Source organism: Theropithecus gelada, chromosome 7b, assembly GCF_003255815.1.
Source record: "Theropithecus gelada isolate Dixy chromosome 7b, Tgel_1.0, whole genome shotgun sequence".
Taxonomy (NCBI): domain Eukaryota; kingdom Metazoa; phylum Chordata; class Mammalia; order Primates; family Cercopithecidae; genus Theropithecus; species Theropithecus gelada.
The window spans coordinates 31,897,050-31,921,165 of NC_037675.1; the positions used below are offsets into that span (position 1 = coordinate 31,897,050).

The 24,116-nt window shown below is 42.2% G+C and overlaps 1 protein-coding gene and 1 long non-coding RNA gene across 2 annotated transcripts; one reads left to right on the forward strand and one right to left on the reverse strand.

The window, feature by feature from the left end:
- Positions 1–6,499: 6,499 nt before the first annotated feature.
- Positions 6,500–23,168, forward strand: COCH (cochlin). The gene is given in 14 exon segments (XM_025391510.1): positions 6,500–6,537; positions 6,614–6,917; positions 7,001–7,093; positions 7,096–7,172; positions 7,174–7,243; positions 9,520–9,676; positions 10,773–10,906; positions 11,384–11,446; positions 12,699–12,743; positions 12,834–12,981; positions 16,827–16,930; positions 17,679–17,905; positions 18,083–18,599; positions 22,176–23,168. Coding segments are annotated over 13 exon segments (1,845 nt in total). The 5' UTR covers positions 6,500–6,537; positions 6,614–6,883; the 3' UTR covers positions 22,352–23,168.
- On the reverse strand, positions 8,126–22,368 carry LOC112628566. The gene is made up of 5 exons (XR_003120445.1): positions 21,943–22,368; positions 21,701–21,811; positions 17,698–18,613; positions 16,784–16,948; positions 8,126–8,497 (listed from the first exon to the last, which is right to left on the reverse strand). It is a non-coding gene; the product is annotated as an uncharacterized LOC112628566 (long non-coding RNA).
- Positions 23,169–24,116: the final 948 nt, after the last annotated feature.

Below are 24,116 nucleotides of genomic sequence, written 5' to 3' on the forward strand. Positions count from 1 at the left end.
TTTTTTGAGACAGGGTCTTCCTGTTCCCCAGACTGGAGTGCAGTGGTGTGATTATGGCTCACCGCAGCCTTGACCTCCTGGACTCAAGCAATCCTCCTGCCTCAGCACCCCGTGCAGCAGGGACCACAGGCACATACCACCATGCCTTGCTAATTTTTTAAATGTTTTGACAAAAAAAAATTTGTAACAATGTGAGATGCAGTCTCATTTTGTTGCCCAGGCTGGTCTCAATCTACTGATCCCAAGTGATCCTCTCATCTAGGCCTCTCAAAGTGCTGGGATAACAGGTGTAAGCCACCACAGCTGGCCAGGATTCTCAATAATTTATGTAGATATTCTGTTCTCAAAGAAGTTGAGCATAATTCTCCACTCTTAAGGGTAAGCTTCTTAAGCCCTTAACTTGGCTGGGTGTGATGGCTTACACCTGTAATCCTAGCACTTTGGGAGGCCAAGGCAGGAGGATTGCTTGAGCCCAGGAGTTGGAGACCAGCCTGAGCAACATGGCAAAAACCCTGTCTCTAAAAAATAAATACAGAAGAATTAGCTGGGGGTAGTGGCATGTGCCTGAGTCCTAACTACTTGCGAGGCTGAGGTTGGAGGATCACTTGAGCCCAGAAGTTCGAGGCTGCATTGAGCCGAGATTGTACCACTGTTCCCCACCTGGGTGACAGATGAGACTCTGTCTCAACAAGCAAACAAACAAACAAAAAATAATAATAAGTCATGTCAATAGTATATACCCTTGACATGGTGTGATAAGAATGTCATTTTACCTCTGTGGTCTTTCTCCTAAAAACAATAACCCTGTTCTAATAATGAGAAAAACATCAGGCAAATCCCAATTGAAGAACATTCTACAAAACAGCAGACCAGTACTCTTCAAAACTGTGAAGGTCATCAAACATAAGGAAAATCTGAGAAAGTGTCACAGCTAAGAGGAGCCTAATAAGACATGATGACTAAATATAATATGGTATCTGGATGAGATTCTAAAACAGAGAAAAGATATTAGGTGAAAAATAAGGAAATCTGGGCAGGCACAGTGCCTCACACCTATAAATCCAGCATTTTAGGAGCCGAGGTAGGCGGATCACCTGAGGTCAGGAGTGCGAGACCAGTCTGGCCAACATGGTAAAACCCTGTCTCTACTAAAAATACAACAACAACAAAAAAATTAGTCAGGTGTGGTGGCACATGCCTGTAATCCCAGCTACTCAGCAGGCTGAGGCAGGAGAATCGCTTGAACCTGAGAGGTGGAGGTTGCATTGAGCCGAGATCACACCACTGCACTCCAGCCTGGGTGACAGAGTAAGACTCCATCTCAAAAAAAAAAAAAAAAAAAAGGAAATCTGAATAAAATATAGACTTCACTTAATAATGTATCAGTATTGGTTTGTTAATTGTGACAACTGTACAATACTAGTAGAAGATGTTAATAACGGGAAATTAGGTGTGGAAACTGTTACTATCTTACTAATTTTTCTGTAAACATAAAACTTCTAAAATAAGCTTTAAAAAATCAATATAAGGTACTAAATGTCAAGACAGAATGCGATTGATTCATTCATCCAGCAAGTATTTCTTGAGTACACACAGTGTGCTAGACAGTTTTCTTGGGACTAGGGGTGCAGCAATGAACAAAAGGTAGAAAGATCCTTGCCTTTGATGAGTTTACACGAGATAAATGCCAAGCCTTGCAGAACTGATTTATGTTTCCCATCACAACTTCCTCTCTTAGGAAGGAAGTCCTAGTGGCACTCCAGTGACAATGTGACCTCATTACTTCTTGTTAAATAAGGGACAAACATGAGCCAGGCCATAGTTGAGCAGTGAGAGGTGAATAAAAAGAGACTTTGAGTAAGAAAGGATAAGTCCTGGGACAGCTGGGAGCCAGCTGGCACAGCCAGTGTTTCCTAATGCCTCCCACACCCTGGAAGACAGCACAGCTCCCAGAGCCTATATATACCCAGGGAGCACTTGCCAGTCACAGAATGTGACCAGAGGAACGTCTCTTCCAATCGCTGGTCTAATCCCCTTCACGTCATAGGAAAAGAAACTGAGATCTCATAGTCACAGGGGTATCTCTGAATTAACTTTTTAATTTTCACTCCTCTGAGGCTGTAGACATTTATTCTCCTGCTAGACATCATCAAAAATGGAAAGGCTAGACAAATATACTTGCTTAGCATAAGATGTGAACAACAGAAAAGAATTAGAAAAACTAGATATAGAATAAACATCAGTGTGGGTTTAATAATATAGGTGATAAGAGTTCCCAAGCTGCTTCTGCTCTATAATCAATCATAGGAACTTAAAGGATACCGCAGGATAAACGTACACTTCCTAAAAGTGAACAAACTCACTTTAAGGCAGGGGTTCCCAACTCCCTGACCACAAGTGGGTACTGGTCTGTGGCCTGTTAGCAACTGGGCAGCACAGCAGGAGGTGAGCAGTGGATGGGCCAGTGAGCATTACCACCTCCTGTCAGATCAGCAGTGGCATTAGATTCTCACAGAAGCTCGAACCCTGTTGTAAACTGCACATGCGAGGGATCTAGGTTGCGCATTCTTTTTAAGAATCTAATGCCTGATAATCTGAGGTGGAACAGTTTCATCTCAAAACCATCCTCCCCCCACCAACCAACCCCGTGGAAAAATTGTCACCCATGGAACCAGTTCCTGGTGCCAAAAAGGTTGGGGACAGCTGCTTTAAGGCCACCATAATCGAAATAAAACCAAGTTGCTATGCATTACATTGACCAAGTAAAAGTTTACAGGGGAGCTTAAATGGCATAGAGGATAGAACAGGACTGATACTCCTTTAAAAGGTAAAAAAGAAGTAAAAAAGACCAACAACAAACATATAAAAACTTCAGAGGCAAAGTCATACCTAGGTAACAACAGGACAGAGACAGAGCCTATATAAACTAAGAGTTTTATCTATGTAAGCACAAGCCAAATCCCATCAGTAACTATGCCATCCTTGAGAAACTCGTTTAGGCCATCACAGCATCCTGAAGCCTGAAGATGCCACCCAGGTATCAGTTTTAGAGGCAGCTTATTTCCCTAACAATGCCAGCCCATTCTGCACAAAGTCAGAAATGTGACTGTGCAGCATGCCCAGGGAAAATTACTTTTGAAATTGAGTTTTCAATCTTTTTGTTAGGGATTTTTAAATAACCACAGGACAGAAAATGCTTCCATTATTTTTATCAGGGGAATACAGTAGGCATATTAAAGGTGGATTTTCATGAAAAGATAATGAAAGAAGAATGAAATATTAGAAGGATTAGCTTAACCTCTACCACTGAGCACCCTGGACTGCACATCAGAATCACCTGGAGAGCTTTTAAAAATTCTAATGCCCTGGCCCCAGCCCAGACCAATTATATGAAAATCTCTGGGGTGGCACCCAGGCATGAGTATTTTTAAAGCTCTCCAGGTAGTTCCAATGTGCAGCCCAGACAGGAATCCACTGCTCTACAGGGAGTTTGTCTAAATTTTGAATATCAGATACTTCCCATTAAAGCAGGATAAAATCAGGCACAGTGGCTCATGCCTATAATCCCCACATTTGGGGAGGCCCAGGTGGGAGGATCACATGAGGTGAGGAGTTTGAGACCAGCCCGGACAAATAGTGAGACTATTTCTCTACACAAAATTTAAAAACGAGCCAGGCATAGTGGTGTGCACCTGTAGTCCCGTTACTCAGGAGGGTGAGGTGGGAGGATCTCTTGAGCACAGGAGTTTGAGGCTGCAGTGAGCGTTGATTCTGCCGCTACACTCCAGCCTGGATGACAGAGTGAGAATAAGTCTCTAAAAAATAATAATAATAAAAATATAATAAGATTAAAATAAATCAAAAAATAATGAGGCCAGGCCTCACGCCTGTAGTCCCAGCACTTTGGGAGGCCAAGGCAGGTGGATCACCTGAGGTCAGGAGTTCGAGACCAGCCTTGCCAACATAGTGAAACCCATCTCTACTAAAAATACAAAATTAGCCGGGTGTGGTGGCACACACCTGTAGTCCCAGCTACTCAGGATGCTGAGGAACAAGAATTGCTTGAACCTGGGAGACAGAGGTAGGAGTGAGCCAAGATAGCGCCATTGCACCCCAGCCTGGGAGACAAGAGCGAAACTCCATCTCAAATAAAATAAAATAAAATAAAATATTTTTAAAAATAATAAAGCAGGATTAACCCGGCATCCTAGGAGTATAATTACCCTACAATATCACCCAATTGAATACAAAACTCTGTCATTTTAGCATTTTGTCTTTTTAAGTCAAATATACCTAGATTTGACTCTCTTCAGATATTTCCAAAAGAGTCAATTACCTCTTAAATTCAGATATTTGTCTTTAATATACTTATGGTGAGCATGAACTACAAACTAGTTAAGAATGAGAGTCTAAACCCCACTCTTTCACTCTCCTTGGTTGGCCTTACCAAAAAGAAAAAAAATAATAAAGACAGAGTAACTTCTCTTAAATGTTTCAAAACAAAATAATTAAGATGAATCTGGGTAAACAATCATGAAACTCAGTGAGGTATTTCCTTTATTTTTAATGGTTACAGACTCAGGGTCTGTCATGGAAATAGCTGCATAGTTTTGACTCTGCCTAATCACTCAGTGAAATTACATCACAGGAGGGCGCCTGTGCCTTGTGGGGGCTCTGAATAGCATGTACCCCTTTGGCCATTTGGGACCTGCCTGCTGAGCTGTGAAGTGGCAGGTTTTTTTCCAGTGTACGGACTCTTCCTAATTATATAGCATCATGACAATTTGTGCAGCCTAATTAGGGGAGGTTATCCAACCCTGATTGAGGACACTCAATAAACAATAATGAAAAAGACAGCTTTAATTGTCCTGAGGCTTGAAATTTCTCCCACGGAAAATATCAGGGGCAGTGGCTAGATGACTGGATTGCTAACAAAAGGGTAATTCTCTCTACCAGGGAAGGGAGTAAATCTTGAAAGCAGCCATGAAAATAAACATCAAAAAACCTCCCAGCCCTCAAATGTTATTTGGTCTCTTTCCCTCCAAAAGACATTCAGGTAGTAAAGGGAATGAAATCAACACTCTTTAGTTGCCTCATAGAAATACTAAGTCATTCCAATCAGAAAGAGAGTTGTAATTAAGACTACTACACGAGCTGACTTCCAGGTGATGGTGGTGTATTTGTTTCTCAGTATAAAATGGCATGGGAATACTTTTCAACAATAAAAAGAAAAGAAGTACTCTTCTACAATGCCTCACGGATGAACCTCAAAAACATTCTGTGCAGAGAAGGAAGCCCCACAAAGTATAATTCCATCTATAAGAAACGACCGCTAAGGCAAATCTATAGAGACAGGAAATCGGTTAGTGTTTGCCTAGGACTAGGAGTGGGAGAAGAGATTGACAATGGCGAGGAGGGATCCTTTTGGGGAGGATGAACCTGTTCTGAAATTGGCTTGCGGTGATGGTTGTACAGCTCTGCAAATTTACTAAACATCATTGAATTGTACACTCAAAATGGATGGATTTTATGGCATGTAAATTGTAACTAAATAAGGCTATTTGAAAAAAGTTGATATTGTACCAGGAAGTTAGCGTCTGGGCCTGGGTCTGGTTCTTCGGCTGCCATGCAGGTTGCCTGTCACTAACACTCCTCAAGAATTCTGCTCTGTCTCCATTTCCATTTGTAAAACGTTAGCAGGATGGTGCGGGGAGAAGAACACATTATCAAATCTGAGATTCTGTGTAGTCACAAAACACCAAGTCTGGGAATTTGGAAAGGCAATCAGGCGTAAATTCTTCCTGAGGTGAAAAAGAAGCAAAGGTACCGGCTGCCGGGGTCTGGGCCACCTCACACGCGTGGCTTTAGGCAGGAGCGCAAATGGAACCACTGGGGAAAGTAGGACTCCAGCAGAAACGAAGGCGCAAGGCCGAATCCCTAAGGTCCAACGAGCTAGCAGTCAGTTGACAGAGTTTCTAACGAAAACGCGGCATGCGTTTACCAAACCTAGGGTGGTTTTACTTCAGAAGTAGGAACTCCGTTTCCACCAGAGCACCAAGTTGGGAAGTTCGGTTCTCAGGCCGCGCGGATTTGGCAGCTATCAGAAGCCCCGGGCCTCGGGGGGTAGTGGGTGGGAAGTAGGGGGTGGGAGGGCCTGGGTAGCTGCCACCGCTGCCTCAGCAGCCCTGGTCCCCGCAGAGCCGGGCTGGCAAGGCCGCTGCTCCCGCCGTCGGGGCCGCCGGCCTTCCGCACTCGTTGAGACGCCGGCTCGGGGACTTTCGTGCCCCCTCTAGGGACCCGCGCCGCGTCCAGGTGGCCAAGCCCGCGCTGCTGGAGGAGGCGCCTCCGCGCCGGGCTCACCCCGGGGCCGGCAGGGGGCGAAGGCGGAGCTGGAAGGTCGCCGCCCGGCCCCGGGGGATCGGCTCCCGCGCCCTCCCGCGCCCCCCGCACAGTGCTCATGCGCGCGGCCCAGCCTTTATAGCGGCCACGGGGGCCGTGGCTTCCGCACTCGGGCGCAGCCGGGTGGATCTCGCACAGGTGCGGAGCCCCGGGCGGCGGGCGCGGGTGAGAGGGATCCCTGACGCCTCTGTCCCTGTTTCTTTGTCGCTCCTAGCCTGTCTGTCTTCGTATTGGCGCCCCCGCCTCCCCGCGGTGCGGGGTTGCACACCGATCCTGGGTTTGGTTCGATTTGCCGCCGAGGCGCCTCCTCCAGACCTAGAGGGGCACTGGCCTGGAGCAGCGGGTCGTCGGTGTCTTCTCTCCTCTGCGCCGCGCCCGGGGGTCCGAGGGGTGCTGGGCTCTGAGGTGACGCGCGGGGCCTCCCGCACCCTGGCCTTGCCCGCATTCTCCCTCTCTCCCAGGTCTAAGCAGCCTCTCAGTCACCATGTCCGCAGCCTGGATCCCGGCTCTCAGCCTTGGTGGGTGCGCGCCCCTGACGACCCCGGCCCCTTGCTCCGCTGGGTGGAGGCTGGAGCCAGCCCTCGCGCTTTTCTCTTCGCAGGTGTGTGTCTGCTGCTGCTGCCGGGGCCCGCGGGCAGCGAGGGAGCCGGTGAGTCGGGGAGCTGGGGTGCGTCCAGGAGGTCGCAGGGGCTGAGCCCCGCGGGTACAAACGGGACTCAGATCCAGCCCCCTGGGCCTCGGCCAGAGAGCCCGAGATGGAAGGCGCGGAGGTTGGAGCCGCTGCGTGGCGCGCCCGCGTTAACCCCTGCAGCCGATCTGCTCTTGCTCACCTGTTTCTCCCATGGTAGGGGGCCTCTGGGGTCCGGTGGGGGGACGTTCTCCTAGAGCATTAGGAAGAACGCCTCCTCCAGTCCCACCCACAGCTCCAGACCCCGGGCCCGCCGAGCGTCGGCAGCAGGAGGTCAAGGAAGGAGGACTCCTTGAGCCTCACCGAGGGGCGCACCCGTCCCGGGCTCCGCTGCATTTGGGGTGGAGGAGAAGCCGCCCAGACCCGACTTGAGGTTGCCATAGCGGAGAGAGAGGGGGGCGAACGTTGCTGTCCCACCTTGTTTGACTCGCTAGCTATGTTTCTAGGTGTAACCCCTATAATCAGAAGCACTTGTGGTCTCATTCTACACATGAGAGTCTAAAAAGTTTGTACCACGTGTGGAGGTCCGGGTATGGGCGTGTGGTTTGGTGTATTTTCTACAGTGTAAAAGGCAACGCTTTCCTAAGAGCTACCGTTTGTTTTCCTTGAAAGTAGGAATGAGGGTAAGTATCCCACATGGCTGTGTTTTTCCCGCTCCACTTAACAAAAGTCAGTGTTCGCAACTAAAGGCGGTCGGTCTCGGCACCGGATTCTGATGCCGCCCCCACCTCAGCAGAAAATGGGAGGAAGGATTAAGGCTGTTTGATGATAGGTATGAGGCTGTTTGAGGGTAAGGATTTTAACCTCTCAGCTCTCCAGACTGTTTCAGAGCTAAGAAATGGGCATTGCGCCTGCATCCTTCCTTCTCTTCCATGGAATGTAAAGTCCAGGGTACCTGTCACCACAAAGGGCACAGAGGAGGGTGTTTGTCACAGGCAAGGTACTCAGTTGAACAGTATGACCAGAAAGTATTCCTCTGCCCTGGAAAAAAGGTTTTTGAAATGAATACATGTTTTAGAAAGGTTTGGATAACTACAATTTCCCATGTTTGAAAAATAGCATTTAATAACATTAATCTCAATTTAGTATCGACAGTAAATTCACAAATTAACGTGTTGTATTATGTTGTTACTTGATGCCAAGAGCTTGTCTCTTCCTAGCATCATTTATAGTAAAAACTTTGATTCTTTGTTAGGTTGACAGTGTAAAACTTGAGAATATTAACAGTGCTTTCTAAAAATGCATTCACTCCTTGATAAATCTCTTTGGACAGATCTGGAGCAGAAATAATCAGGTTCAATTAAGATAAAAATGCTCTATTCTGAAGGGATTCACTTTTCTGTTTTCTGTCCTTCAGGAGTTGTAGAATGTTGTTTGGGCAAATTAACCCCACGGCTTTAATTTTCTCATCTATAAAATGAACAATCGAGTTAAATAACTTTCTGTGAATCTAAACATCTTTTTGTTGGTTCCCTTAATGTGTGATTTTAAGGATCTGCATTTGTAGGCTAAGATAAATGGTCCTATGCAGGAAAGGATGGCTTTGATTTGTGCACATGTCTATGAAAATGTTCCACAAAGGTTCGATCCAGATTTACTATTTTTACTTCAAGCAACTATGTACACAGTGTCATCACAGTTGAGATTTTAAAAAAATTTTTTTCCTTCTCGAGACAAGATCTTATTCTGTCACCCAGGATATGGAGTGCAGTGATGCAATCATAGCTCACGGTAAGCTCGAACTCCTGGGCTCAAGCAATCCTCCCACCTCAGCCTCTCAGTAGCTGAGAGTACAGGCATACACCACCACGTGTGGCCATTTAAAAAATTTTTTTTCTTTTTTTTAGAAGAGATGAAGTCTCGCTATGTTGTCCAGGTTGGTCTTGAGCTCCTGGACTCAAGCAGATCCTCTTGTCTTGGCCTGCTAAAGTGCTGGGATTATAGGCATGAGTCACCAAGCCCAGCCAAGATTTTTTGTATTTCTATAGTTAATAAGTATTAAATGACCTTTATTTTCTACTTCAGATATAGTTCCAATTATATATTTCCAACCTGATTAAGAACTGAGAAGCCAGGCACAGTGGCACACCTGTAATCCCAGCTACTAAGGAGGTAGAGATGGATCACTTGAGCTCGGGAATTTGAGCCTAGCTTGGGCAACTTGGCAAGTCCCCATTTCAAAAACAAAAACAAAATAAAAACCCAGAACTTTCACATTAGACTTTTACAGTGGCTGGGGACTATATTAAATTGGAAAACAACCTTGTGGTTTGCCAAAATCCGGAATGGTATGGAATGGTATATAAGTCAATATTCATAACTAGAAGAGTAGAAATTAGGGAAGTAAAACTTAAATCTCACACGGTAGTCTCCCCACCACTATGCCCCAAGAAGTCCTAAGAAGCTTACAATATTATCTCCTTTCTCTTCAGCTCCCATTGCTATCACATGTTTTACCAGAGGCTTGGACATCAGGAAAGAGAAAGCTGATGTCCTCTGCCCAGGGGGCTGCCCTCTTGAGGAATTCTCTGTGTATGGGAACATAGTATATGCTTCTGTATCGAGCATATGTGGGGCTGCTGTCCACAGGTAAGCCCAAACACACCAGGGTGGGAGAGAAATGCAAACATGATTATTTCCTTTCCTGCTTTAGCCATCTGGATCCCTTTCTTCCCTGCATTCTTTCTTTTGGTGCCATTGTGGCCACAGAAAATGGATATATTTTCAAGGTTCTCCTGGATATACTTGAAACACGAAATACACATGGAAAGCTTTCTCACAAAAGGCAAATTGCATTACTTCTTGATGGCTAGATTGCTGTGATTCCAAAACATTCCTAATCATGTGATATGTTACTGAGTTATTACTATGTGCCAGCTATTGTTTTAACTTCCACCACAACTTGACCAGGTAGGTAGAATTTTACTCCAGTTACAGATAAAGAAACTGAACTCAGAGAGTTGTCAAGTATCTTGCCCCAGGTGACTATTGTTAGCAAGTGCCAAGCTATCCTGTAGTAGAATAGCCAGTATAATACTCCTAAAGTCAGTCAGTCCAAGGGCATGTAGTTAAAGAGAGTATCTTAGGAAAATTGTTTGGTGCTCTGAATTTCTAAGTTGTAGGTAACAGGATATTACAAATGTGTTCTTATCAACACTTAGGAAGTTCAACAGCACAAAACAATTTTTTCCAGGCAAATTTTGCTCTTGTGTAAGCAAGTTTTTAAAAGGCTAGCAGCAGCTGGGAGTGGTGGCTCATGCCTGTAATCCCACCACTTTGGGAGGCTGAGGCAGGCAGATCACTTGAGGTCAGGAGTTCAAGACTTAGATAACATAGTGAAACCCTGTCTCTACTAAAAATACAAAAATTAGCCAGGCGTGGTGATGCACGCCTGTAAATCCCAGCTACTTGGGAGGCTAAGGCAGGAGAATCGCAGCCCGGGAGGTGGAGGTTGCAGTGAACCGAGATCACGCCACTGCACTCCAGCCTGGGCTACAGAGCGAGACTCCATCAAATAAATAAATAAATAAATAAACAAACAAAATAAGCAGAATCTTTTGATGACTTCCCTGATGAGCTATTTTCTTGATTAATCAAAGCAATAGATACAACATGGCACTATAAGTCAGTGGGATGCCCTGAAAAAAGTGTGGATAGCATCTCAGCTGCTATTCTTGTGTTGCAGGGGAGTAATCAGCAACTCAGGGGGACCTGTACGAGTCTACAGCCTACCTGGCCGAGAAAACTATTCCTCAGTAGATGCCAATGGCATCCAGTCTCAAATGCTTTCTAGATGGTCTGCTTCTTTCACAGTAACTAGTAGGTATACTTACTGTTCTCATCCTGTAATATTCTCCCACCCCCCAAAAGTTTTCTGCTTTTTTTAGCTCAGCCTCTTTAACCTTGATGGAAAAACCTGTGATCAAGACTGAAGTTGACCTATAGAGGTAAACTGTAGGTTAGACTGAGGGGTCAAGTACCCACTGAAGCCAAATATGGGTGAATAGAAGACAATCTTACTGGCAGATGATGGCAATAGAAACTTGAATTATCTGCTGTCAGAATGCCCAGACACTTACCAAGGAACTGAAAAACTACTGAATTCATTTTTGATGATCCTTTGAAGATATAATGGATAAGCATTTTGGTTCTCTGAAATTAGCATGCAGTAGGATGTTTGTAACTACAATCACCATTACCCTGTTACATTTGTCATCGTAGAGAGCCCTAAATTAGATTCATAATACTTTGGTAAAGAAGGAAAAGGAAAAAGTAAGCTTATTTTTATTTTAACAGAAGGCAAAAGTAGTACACAGGAGGCCACAGGACAAGCTGTGTCCACAGCACATCCACCAACAGGTATGAACTATGAAACCTATCTCCTAGTTGCCAGCACAGCATTTGGAAGTTATGAATAAATGTGTTGTTGGTAGAAGCTTTGCTTAAAGAAAGTTGGTATTAAAGAGAAACAAAGCAAATGTCTTAAGTTTATTGGTATATTACATATAGAAACATTCAATTTTATGTATATATTTTAAAGACAGGGTCTCCTTCTATTGCTCAGGCTGGAGTGCAGTGGTGCAATCATAGCTCACTGCAGCCTTAAACTCCTAGACTCAAGCAACCTTCTCACCTTGGCCTCCTGAGTAGGTGGTACTACAGGCACATGCCACCACACCCAGCTAATTTTTTTACTTTTTTGTAGAGACAGAGGACTAGCTATGATGCCCAGGCTGGTTTGAACTCCTGACCTCATGCAGTCCTCCCACTTCAGCCTCCCAAAGTTCAGGGATTACAGGCATGAGCCACTGCACCCAGCCTAATAATTCTCTTAAAGTCCTATTTTCTCCCAGATTTGATAAACCACGCCTAAGAACTGGCCAAATACCATGAACTTCCAGTTCCGTTTGCTTCATTAAATTCCTTTAATTACTGCACTGTCATGTGAATAAGGAATGTGTGTCTATTATAAGAAATAGGGCTGGGCGTGGTGGCTCACGCCTGTAATCCCAGCACTTTGGGAGGCCAAGGCGAGAGGATCACGAGGTCAGGAGATCCAGACCATCCTGGCCAACACGGTGAAACCCCATCTCTGCTAAAAATACAAAAAATTAGCCGGGCGAGGTGGCGGGCGCCTGTAGTCCCAGCTACTCAGGAGGCTGAGACAGGAGAATGGCGTGAACCCGGGAGGCGGAGCTTGCAGTGAGCCGAGATCGCGCCATTGCACTCCAGCCTGGGCGATGAGCAAGACTCCATCTCAAAAAAAAAAAAAAAAGAAAAAAGAAATAGCCAGGGAACCCCTTTTGTATGACTATGGCAGTTTTAAAGTCAAAGATATTAAGAACATTAGGATCTAATGTTGAGTTCCTGCCTCACCTGTGGGTTTGGGATCAAAGTCCTGGATTAGAGGCATATCAAATATGTAGGCCTACATACTGATTTGTTTATTTGTTGAGTCATTGCTTTCCCTAGTCCAGAAAATCCTGAGGAAATTAAATTTTTTGAAAAAGTCCTTTCGAGAATGGCACTCTGTTGTTATGAGCTTCTCCCCATGTGGGTTTCTTGCTATGTAACTGTCTTTTGTTAATGCCAAGTGCATCTTTTATTTCAGGTAAACGACTAAAGAAAACACCTGAGAAGAAAACTGGCAATAAAGGTAAGAATCAAAATCTCCATTTGGGAAGGCAGCATTTTCCCTCCCTCCTCCTGAGACTGCTAATGAGGGGACTGGTTTGGTTGTTCGCAGATTGTAAAGCAGACATTGCATTTCTGATTGATGGAAGCTTTAATATTGGGCAGCGCCGATTTAATTTACAGAAGAATTTTGTTGGAAAAGTGGCTCTAATGTTGGGAATTGGAACAGAAGGACCACATGTGGGTCTTGTTCAAGCCAGGTACCAACCTTGTTAAAATGGGAGAATTTTTAAAAATTATGTATTTATTTTGTAATTGACACATAATAATTATATATACTTATGGGGTACATAGTAATGGTTCATACATACAATGTATAGTGATCAAATCAGAGCAATTAGCATATCCATCACCTCAAACATTGATCACTTCTTTGTGTTGGATACATTCAAAATCAAATGAGGCTGGGCGCAGTGGCTCATGCCTGTAATCTCAGCACTTTGGAGGCCAAGGTGGGTGTGTGGATCACCGGAGGTCAGGAGTTTGAAACCAGCCTGGCCAACATATGAAACCCAGTCTCTACTAAAAATACAAAAATTACCCAGATGTGGTGGCATGCGCCTGTAATCCTAGCTACTTGGGAGGCTGAGGCAGGAGAATCACTTGAACTCGGGAGGCAGAGGTTGCAGTGAGCTAAGATTGCACCACTGCACTCCAACCTGGGCAACAGAGAGACTATGTCTCAAAAATAAATAAATAAATAAATAAATAAATAAATAAATAAATAAATAAAATGAGAGGCGATTTCTATGATGTCTTGAATGATGACAAATGATCAATCCTTTTAGTGGGTACATGTCAGTTCAGTATAAACATTTTGAGTTATGGAAACACTGGATTCCTAAACTGTAAGTTCAGGATCTGAGACTGCCTGGGCAGACTGAGTAGTTCTGAGTGCCTTCTTTTTGGAATAAAAGAATTTAGAAAACTGTGTGCTAGCTATATAAGAACAAGAAGGTAGATTGGAGAGTCCTGTTGCTTATACAAGTCACCTCTGCTTATCTACTCTGCTCAATTCCTAATTTCTCTTTTCTGAAGGAAGAAGCAGTGATATGTCTATTCCACCTCCCTATTCTGTTATGCTTTTTAGCTCTTTCCATATTCTCTTGGTTGGTGATCTGAAGCATGACCTTTCTATTTTATTCATTTAAAAATTTTATTAATTGCTGGCCAGGCACAGTGGCTCACACCTGTAATCCCAGCACTTTGGGAAGCCGAGGCAGGCAGATCATAAGGTCAGGAGATCGAGACCATCCTGGCTAACATGGTGAAACCCCTTCTCTACTAAAAATACATAAAAAATTAGCCAGGAGTACTGGCGGGCGCCTGTAGTCCCAGCTACTTGGGAGGCTGAGGCAGGAGAATGGCATGAACCTGGGAAGTGGGGCTTGCAGTGAGCCGAGATCATGCCACTGCACTCCAGCCTGGGTGACAGAGCAAGACTCTGTTTCAAACAAACAAAAAATATATATTTAGCTTTTAGAATATAGAATATGCTTATTGTAGAAAGCTTGAAAATACATAAAGCACAAAAAAAGAAATTCCCTAAATCATATGCCCTAGAGATAATTACTATAAAATGTTTTATTTCCCTTCAGTACTTTTTTTTTTTTTTTTTTTTTGAGATGGAGTTTTGCTCTGTCAATGAGGCTGGAATGCATTGGTGCGATCTCTGCTCACTACAACCTCCACCTCCCAGGTTCAAGCGATTCTCCTGCCTCAGCCTCCTGAGTAGCTGGGATTATAGGTGTGCACTACCATGCCTGGCTAATTTTTGTATTTTTAGTAGAGACAAGGTTTCACCATGTTGGCTAGGCTGGTCTTGAACTCCTAACCTCAGGTGATCCACCTGCCTCAGCCTCCCAAAGTACTAGGATTACAGGTGTGAGCCACCACGCCTGGCCCCTTCAGTATTTTAAGGAAATATTTGACTGTATTATTTTTTAAAAGCTCAGACTATAAAAAATGCCTTGCATCCTGTTTTTTTCATCCTTTAGTATTTTGAGCATTTTCTCATATCACAAATATTCATCAAAAATATTTCATAATATTCCTCTGCATAATTATTTAGCCATTCTTTTATTGTTTTTTCACTACATTACACACTACACTGTGATGAACATCCTTATATTATCTTTGTGCCCATCTCTGATTATTTTATCACATTAGATTTCTACAAGTGAGGTTCTGACTTAAAGCCTCTGATATAAATAGTGAAATTGAGCCATGCACAGTGGCTCATGCTTGTAGTGCCAGCTGCTCAGGAGGCTGAGGTGTGAGGATCTCAAGCCCAGGAGTTCAAGGCTGCAGAGAGCTATGATGGCACCACTACACTCCAGCCTGGACAACAGAGCAAGACCCCATCTCTAAAAAAACAAATAAATAAATAGCAAAATTGCTTCCTAGAAAGGTGAACTAGTTTAAACTACTATCAGCAGTGTATAAGGATGTATAAACAATGCTATTACAAATATTAATTTGCATTTCATCTATGTTATTTTTTACAAGTGGCTCTGCTCTTAGTTTAGATAGAATTTTTTTGGCGTGAGAAGAAAATTTAACTCTTTTTACATAATTTAACCATTTATCTCTCACCCTTAAAAAGGGTTCCTTGTTTCATTGACTTATAGTATCATATTTATACCTGAGTTTGAGCAAGTCTATTTCTTTGATTCATATGCTAATCTTTACATATTTTTTCTACACTTCTTTAATTATCATAGTTTTCTTGCACATTTTAACATCCCATGAGGCAAATTCCCCTGCAATACTTTTTGTCTGATACTTTTTTCTGACTATTTTGACCCAATTCTTTTTGAAGATCAATGCTTCATTACCTTGTAGACTCATACAAAGACTAGCTTCTTGTAACTTCCTTGTTTGCAGTTTTTCTGTTTCAGAAAGACCATTAGAATAGATAAACCCTGTCAAGTTTATATGTAAGTCAAAGGACAGAACATATCATTAAGGATACAAAAACGAGACTAATTTCCTAAGTCATAATCTGGATAGTTGAAAAGTGACCACAAGTGAAAAGGTTTTCAACCCATGGAATCTGATTTTATGACCCAATATTCCATCTTGTATGTGTGCAGAAATGCAGTCAGTGTTATACTTCTCTCTGAAAAAATCTTGAATAAAATAGCTACTGATAATGCTAAGATCTTAAAATTTTGCACTATGAAATACTGACTCATCTGGAATCTAAACACAGCAGATTGTGCTTTGGTTGTTTATACTCAATACAGTCTCTGATGAACACAGAGTAGTTATATAAAAGCTGAAATTCCTTTAATATTAAATATAGGAAATGAGATCGCAAAACTCTTATAATACACATAATTTTAAGGTCCACAAATGTCACTGTCATCATAAGAAAAACTCAATATTGTAACTTTATAATTCATTTCACCTTTTTCCCTTTAAAAAAATGTTGACCATCACATCAGTGAAATTGTTTCTCCTGAACAGAGAGACCTGGGTTAATAGATCCACACTACTTAGAGCCTCTGGGTCCCACGATGGAACAGACCCTAGTTTCACACCCAGCCACTTCCTAATTTAGTTTAGCTACCTAGTGCCCAATTCTGTGGACTTCTGTTAAACCCAAGGCTCTGAGCCAAACCTGATTTCAAGTTCTTCGTATAGTTTAGGCGTGGACTTTGGAGCCAGACAACCTGAACTTAAAATGCAGCTGTGTTTCATCAGGCAAACTCCCTAAATGCTCTGAGCCTCAGTTTCTTCATTTACATAATTGGGATAATTCCAACCTTGTAGAGCTATGATGAAATGAGGTTATACATGTGTTATGCTTTTGACTTATTATCCAGAATATAATAAATCCTCAATATGGCAATTCTTTGTTACACCTCTGAAATATCCCCAATAATTCAAGTAAGGATGCAATGCCTTAGTTGACTGTACTGTGGAATTAAGAAAGAAACTTGTGTGTTGTCTGGTTTTAAAACTGTTTTTTAAGGCATGTAATGTTGCTTATTTTACCTTTTTAATTCTCCCTGAGTAACATTTTCTTTCTTCCACTTAGTGAACATCCCAAAATAGAATTTTACTTGAAAAACTTTACATCAGCCAAAGATGTTTTATTTGCCATAAAGGAAGTAGGTTTCAGAGGGGGTAATTCCAATACAGGTAAGTAGACTTCAGTACCTGGGAAGTAATATAGGAGAGGGTTATCAGTGATCAGACATGTAAAACAGTATTATGCTATTTTATATGAGCAGATGTGAAATCCTCCTGGAACTGAAATCTTGGCTAGGTCTGCATTTGATCATCTGAGATAAATTTTCAATTTATAAGGGAAGTATACTAAAGTGTGTTGATGTTTCTTATTTTAAAAAATATAAAGCATGGTGATTTAGAATTCTCATATGTTGGATTGACTAGATATATAACATTGGAGAAGTATCTCTTTTACTGCTAAAAAGAAGTGAAGATCAATAGACTTATCTAATGAATGCAGACATGGCAGAAAGAATGAGAGTAGCACTACTGTTGACTCTGAAGAGAGACTTCTTAGAGGCACTAATCAGTCACCAAAGGTCTACATAGAGAGCACATGCACAGAAGTGGCAATCAGTTTTGTGTTTCTAACTGGCAACTGATGTGGGATAAGCAAATGTGAGGCTTCTAGGAGGTGGAGGGGGAACTAATATGGTTTGTGAAGAGAAAAAAATAGGCCTGGTAGATAATTAAACTTTCCCAGCTGATGCATCTGTTACAGAACTGGGTTCTATATAATTCTTTTTTGTGTGTGCCCCGCCCCACTGCCAGTTCTATATATAATTCTTAAACTTTGCAGCATCAAATGCTACAGGGAAACAGAAATGTGGTTTGAGCAGTGGTAAATGCTACTTGTTTGCTTCTTTTTCAAATTTAGGAAAAGCCTTGAAGCATACTGCTCAGAAATTCTTCACAGTAGATGCTGGAGTAAGAAAAGGGATCCCCAAAGTGGTGGTGGTATTTATTGATGGTTGGCCTTCTGATGACATCGAGGAAGCAGGCATTGTGGCCAGAGAGTTTGGTGTCAATGTATTTATAGTTTCTGTGGCCAAGCCTATTCCTGAAGAACTGGGGATGGTTCAGGATGTTACATTTGTTGACAAGGTAAAGTGGCGAGGGTCATCTTCTGTTACAGTGATAGATATTCCATTTTGGACCTCTAAGTGCAGTGCTGACTGCCTGTTATCTAGATTAACTTGTAACATTCAGGATTTTCCACAGGTTTTAAGAAGAAACAACTTTTGATCCTTTTGGATATCTTTTATGTGTCTCCCCCATTAGGCTGTCTGTCGGAATAATGGCTTCTTCTCTTACCACATGCCCAACTGGTTTGGCACCACAAAATACGTAAAGCCTCTGGTACAGAAGCTGTGCACTCATGAACAAATGATGTGCAGCAAGACCTGTTATAACTCAGTGAACATTGCCTTTCTAATTGATGGCTCCAGCAGTGTTGGAGATAGCAATTTCCGCCTCATGCTTGAATTTGTTTCCAACATAGCCAAGACTTTTGAAATCTCAGACATTGGTGCCAAGATAGCTGCTGTACAGTTTACTTATGATCAGCGCACGGAGTTCAGTTTCACTGACTATAGCACCAAAGAGGATGTCCTAGCTGTTATCAGAAACATCCGCTATATGAGTGGTGGAACAGCTACTGGTGATGCCATTTCCTTTACTGTTAGAAATGTGTTTGGCCCTATAAGGGAGAGCCCCAACAAGAACTTCCTAGTAATTGTCACAGATGGGCAGTCCTATGATGATGTCCAAGGCCCTGCAGCTGCTGCACATGATGCAGGTAAGGTCCTTGTTCTTTATAGGAGAAGGGAACAGAAAAAAACGGTTCAGTGAATTTTAGGAGTAAATAAAAATTTAAGCATTTCATTGAACAAACACCTGCAGCTTTACCCAATAGTAACTGTCAAAGCAGCCCTACTAATCTCATTCTACAGATAAGGAAACAAACTTCCTGGAAATGACACATCTAGTAAGTGGCAAGGCCAAGATCCAAACCCAGGCATTCTGGCTCCAGAGTCCACATTCCTAACCACTGTATTGTTGGGAGAATTGTCATGAGAACCATGTCACGTTAAGGAAATGTTACAGGTGCTCACATTTAGCTCAAACTTGGACTATATCTCCAAATAGCCAGCTTATAACCTACCATGAATCTGCCATTCAGTAATTTATCCTAACTTTCTTGTGTATGAAACAGGTTGTTGCTCTGTCACCAGGTTGGAGTGCAGTGGCATGATCAGAGCTCACTACAACCTCCAACTATTGGGCTCAAGTAATCCTCCTGTGTCAGCCTTCCACGTAGCTAGGACGACAGGCATATGCCACTGCGCCTTGCTAATTTTTAAATTTTTTTTTTTGTAGAGACAGGGGTCTCACTTTGTTGCCCAGGCTGGTCTCAAACTCCTGGGCTCAAGCATTCCTCATACCTCGGCCTCCCAATGTGCTGCGATTACAGGCATAAGCCACCGCACCCAACCCTTTTATTTTAGTCAAGTTTTGTCTGGCATGAGTTTCCTGAGATAAGGTCTCCCATAGTCTTTACCTATCCCCCTTGGCCACGTGCAGTGGCTCACACCTATAATTCCAGCACTTTGGGAGGCTGAGGTGGGCAGATCACCTGAGGTCAGGAGTTCAAGACCAGCTGGGCCAACATGGTAAAAACCAATCTCTACTAAAAATACAAAAATTAGCCGGGTGTGGTAACATACACCTGTAATCCCAGCTACTCAGGAAGCTGAGGCACGAAAGTCACTTGAACCCAGAAGGCTGAGGTTGCAGTGAGCTGAAATCGTGCCATGGCACTCCAGCCTGGGTGACAGAGGGAGACTTTGTTTCAAAAAGAAAAAAAAAAACCTTCCTTTTTTTCTCCCCCTTAAGATAATAAAAACACACTCTGGTGTTATAAAAGGGTATAAGAAGTGTTTCTTTTTCTTTCTTCCTCACCCCAGCCTTAATATTACTTTTGGCACAGGCCTCGTTCCTGAGGACATTAACATAATGTGTTGGAGATCAAATAGACCAACAAAAACCTAAGATTCCCTTTCTGAGGATATAACTGAGTGACAGGAGGGAAGAATCAATGGACTTGCTGTTTTTATACTCTTCTGTACCTCCTTTTCCCTACTTAATTCCTAATGACATAACCTTTACATTAGTACCTCTGCCAATGTACTTACCTATTTTTACAGATACTGATGAAAGATTATTCTTAAGACAGAGAAGATATGCAACTTACGTTCCACATCTAGCTTATAAAGTGTTTTTTTTTTTTTGAGATGAAGTCTCACTTTGTCACCCAGGCTGGAGTGCAGTGGCGCAATCTCAGCTCACTGCAAGCTCCGTCTCCTGGGTTCACACCATTCTCCTGCCTCAGCATCCGAGTAGCTGGGACTACAGGCGCACACCACCACGCCCGGCTAGTGTTTTTTAGTATTTTTTAGTAGAGACGGGGTTTCACCGTGTTAGCCAGGATGGTCTCGATCCCCTGACCTCATGATCTGCCCGCCTCGGCCTCCCAAAGTGCTGGGATTATAGGCGTGAGCCACCGCGCCCAGCATAAAAAGTATTTTTTATACATCAGCAACTAATCTGTGAAGTAAAGACCTGTTTACTCTCATGTTCCTTAATGCTTAGCTTACTGAACTTATAGATAACAGGATTGTATTCAGGCTATAAAGTGATTAGGTTCATTAAACTTCAGAAGGCTGGACTACACCAAAATTGATTCATGAAAATTATCCCTTAGTGATATTGAAAGTTGCAAAGGCCAGAAAATAGGGTAGGATTTTAGGGCTAGATCACAACTGTTTTTATTTATTTTCAGGGTCTTGCTCTGTCACCCAGCCTGGAGTACAGTGGTGTGATTGCTTTATTTTTTAAAACTGTAATTATATGCTGGGCTTGAGCTAAAAAATCTGAACTAGAATGTAGAACTGAAAAGAAGTGAGGAAAACTGAGGGGGAGGAAAAAAATATTTTGACTTTTTTTTTTTTTGCCAGGGAGTAGGAGTCAGGAAAAGGAGACTGGAACAATTGGAAATTGTTCCAAGTAGCTTTTACATCATGTAAACCTGCTGTGTATCTTAGGTGTTTACCACTCTGAGCACTGTGTACCACTAGAAGGGGGATGAAGCTTTAGATCCGTAGAGGAAATCTATTACAGAAACTCCAAAAGCTATAGAAAATTCCACCCAGCATTAGATAGATGGTACTCTACACTAAGAATCTGCTAAATGAGGCCCGGTGTGGTGGCTCACGCCTGTAATCCCAGCACTTTGGGAGGCCAAGGCAGATGGATCACTTGAGCCCTGGAGTTTGAAATAAGACCAGCCTGAACAACATGGTGAAACCCCATCTCTACAAAAAAATTAAAAAATTAGCTGGGCTTGGTGGCATACACCTGCAGTCCCAGCTACTCGAGGATGGGGTTGCTGAGGAGGATCATTTGAGCCCAGGAAGTTGAGGCTGCAGTGAGCCTTGATTGTACCACTGCACTCCAGCATGGGCGAAAGAGCCAGACTCTGTCTCAAAAAAAAAAAAAAAAAAAAAAAAAGATTAAATGAAAACTTCTACAATTGAGATTGGGGTGAATCCAACCAATGTATTATCACCCTATCTAAATGTACAGTTGTACTAAAAGCCTTCTAGTAACTCAAGTGAATGGAAATAGAATACCTCAATGGAACTGGAAGAAATTACTCCAGTTTCATACAGACCCCACTTGGGCAGTACTTTTTAATCACTAGTTTTGCTTTGGGATTATAGGATGACATTTTCTGATTTTAGTTTGCCAGTATTAAAGATTGAAGTGGAAGAGGGTTTGTCATTATCAGAGGACTAGTCACCATTCCTCAAACAACCTTTGAACACTTTTACCTTTTACTTATCCCATCTCTAGTACCTTTCTTCCTTGCTTTAATGGACTGTGACTGACTCCAGTATACTGTTTGATGCAGGCCAACCTTGTATGGAAAATTTTCACCATCTGCATTTACTGTAGGATTTTTAAAAAGATACTGTGGATCAGGTTAAAAGTTTTCTTCTATTCCTAGTTTATTAGATGTGTTCCGTCATTAATGGATGTTGAACTTTATCAAATATTTCTTATCAGTGATCATGACTTACCTGTTCATGTGGTGAGTTACAGATATAGCAGAGTTTCTGGTTTGGACCACTCTTTTGCCACTCTTGTCACAATGACTGTGAAAACTTAAATTTGTTCGGGGGATTTAATTGTCCAGAAATTAGTAAGCAGTTTTTGCTGCAACTATGTAACAGTGTATGGAAAACATATAGACATAATTCCATATATTAGATAGACCTGGTTTTTAATTCACTTTAAAATGTTTCCATTGTAGGAATCACTATCTTCTCTGTTGGTGTGGCTTGGGCACCTCTAGATGACCTGAAAGATATGGCTTCTAAACCGAAGGAGTCTCATGCTTTCTTCACAAGAGAGTTCACAGGATTAGAACCGATTGTTTCTGATGTCATCAGAGGCATTTGTAGAGATTTCTTAGAATCCCAGCAATAATGGTAACATTTTGACAACTGAAAGAAAAAGTACAAGGGGATCCAGTGTATAAATTGTATTCTCATAATACTGAAATGCTTTAGCATACTAGAATCAGATACAAAACTATTATATTAAATATGTCAACAGCCATTTAGGCAAATAAGCACTCCTTTAAAGCCACTGCCTTTTGGTTACAATTTACAGTGTACTTTGTTAAAAACACTGCTGAGGCTTCATAATCATGGCCCTTAGAAACTCAGGAAAGAGGAGATAATGTGGATTAAAACCTTGAGTTCTAACCATGCCTACTAAATGTACAGATATGCACATTCCATAGCTCAATAAAAGAATCTGACACTTAGACCAAAAGCAACATTCCTTCTCTAACCATTCTGTATTGATTATATAAGCAAAATGAAAAGAGAAACTTAAATGGAACACAGCTCTTTAACATGGTTCAGGTATACATATTTTGACCCAAGTGGGTATTTTCTTAAAATCAATCAACAATAGCTAGCTATTACTGCAGACTATAAAATCTGGGTATAGAAAGGAGTCCTGTATCAAACTGCTTTTGTAGTGTGTTTTCATAACAACTTATGACTAAAAATATCACACTGAATAAGAGAGCAGGATTGCCAGGTATTTTTCTATTTCTCTCCTTAATTTTATATGTATATATATTTGGCTTATATTCTAAGTCACCCAAGTACTTAAAAGTTGGTAAAGTATTTACTGACTGCTTATAAACATTTAAAGACATTTCAAGTAACTGCAGGAAAAAATAATGTAATTGGAATACTTAAGCAATAAAACTGCTAGTGAGTGATTGTAAGCTGGCCTACTTTTATTACTGCAAGTGTTTCCCCTGAGGATATGGTAAAAATTCATGTGGAAAGACCAATCTGAATTGTTTTTTAAATCATGTATTAATACCAAGAATATTTTTTGATTCAATTATTTATTGAGGCCAAGCACAGTGGCTCATGCCTGTAATCCCAGCACTTTGGGAGGCTGAAGCGGGAGGACTGCTTGAGGCCAGGAATTCAAGACCAGCCTGGGCAACAGTGAGAACTCTGACTCTACAAAAAAGAAAAAAAAAAATTAGCTGGGTGGGATGGTGCATGCCTATAGTCCGAGCTACTCGGGAGGCTGAGGTGGGAGGACTGCTTGAGCTGAAGTCAACGCTACAGTGAGCCATGATCACACCACTGCACTCCAGCTTGGGTGACAGAGCAAGACCCTATCTCCAAAACAAAAAAACAAAAAGACACAAGTTTATTGAATACCTACTGTTCTAGACATTATACACAGTGACTACCTGGTTAAACAGTATAAGATATTTTTGAGTACTTGCTTCACCAGAAATGTTTTGTAATTGACATCATTTTTACTTAAAAATGCTTGTGAAGTTGGTCCCTGTGAAAGGAGGACATTAGGACTCCCTTAATATGACTTAGATGATTAGCTCACCAAGGCCTCTCCCAAAAGAAAGAGGTGCTCTATCATCCCATCTTGCCTGTCTTTTCTAAATACGGGTCCTATCTCCTCCTCTCATCCACCTAAGCCCCCTGAAAAAGGTGTTAAACAGTCAGAATAATATACTCCAGTAAATCTTTTGAGTCTTACAGTTTTATACCCTGCATAAGAGGAATAAAAGGAGTACACACAGGGAAAAACTGAACTGGAATTGCCTTTTTCACTACATAAAAATTTGAAATTGAAAATGGAGTTTCAGAAGACAACCTCCCCCTTTATAAAATGCTTCAAACATGACTGAATC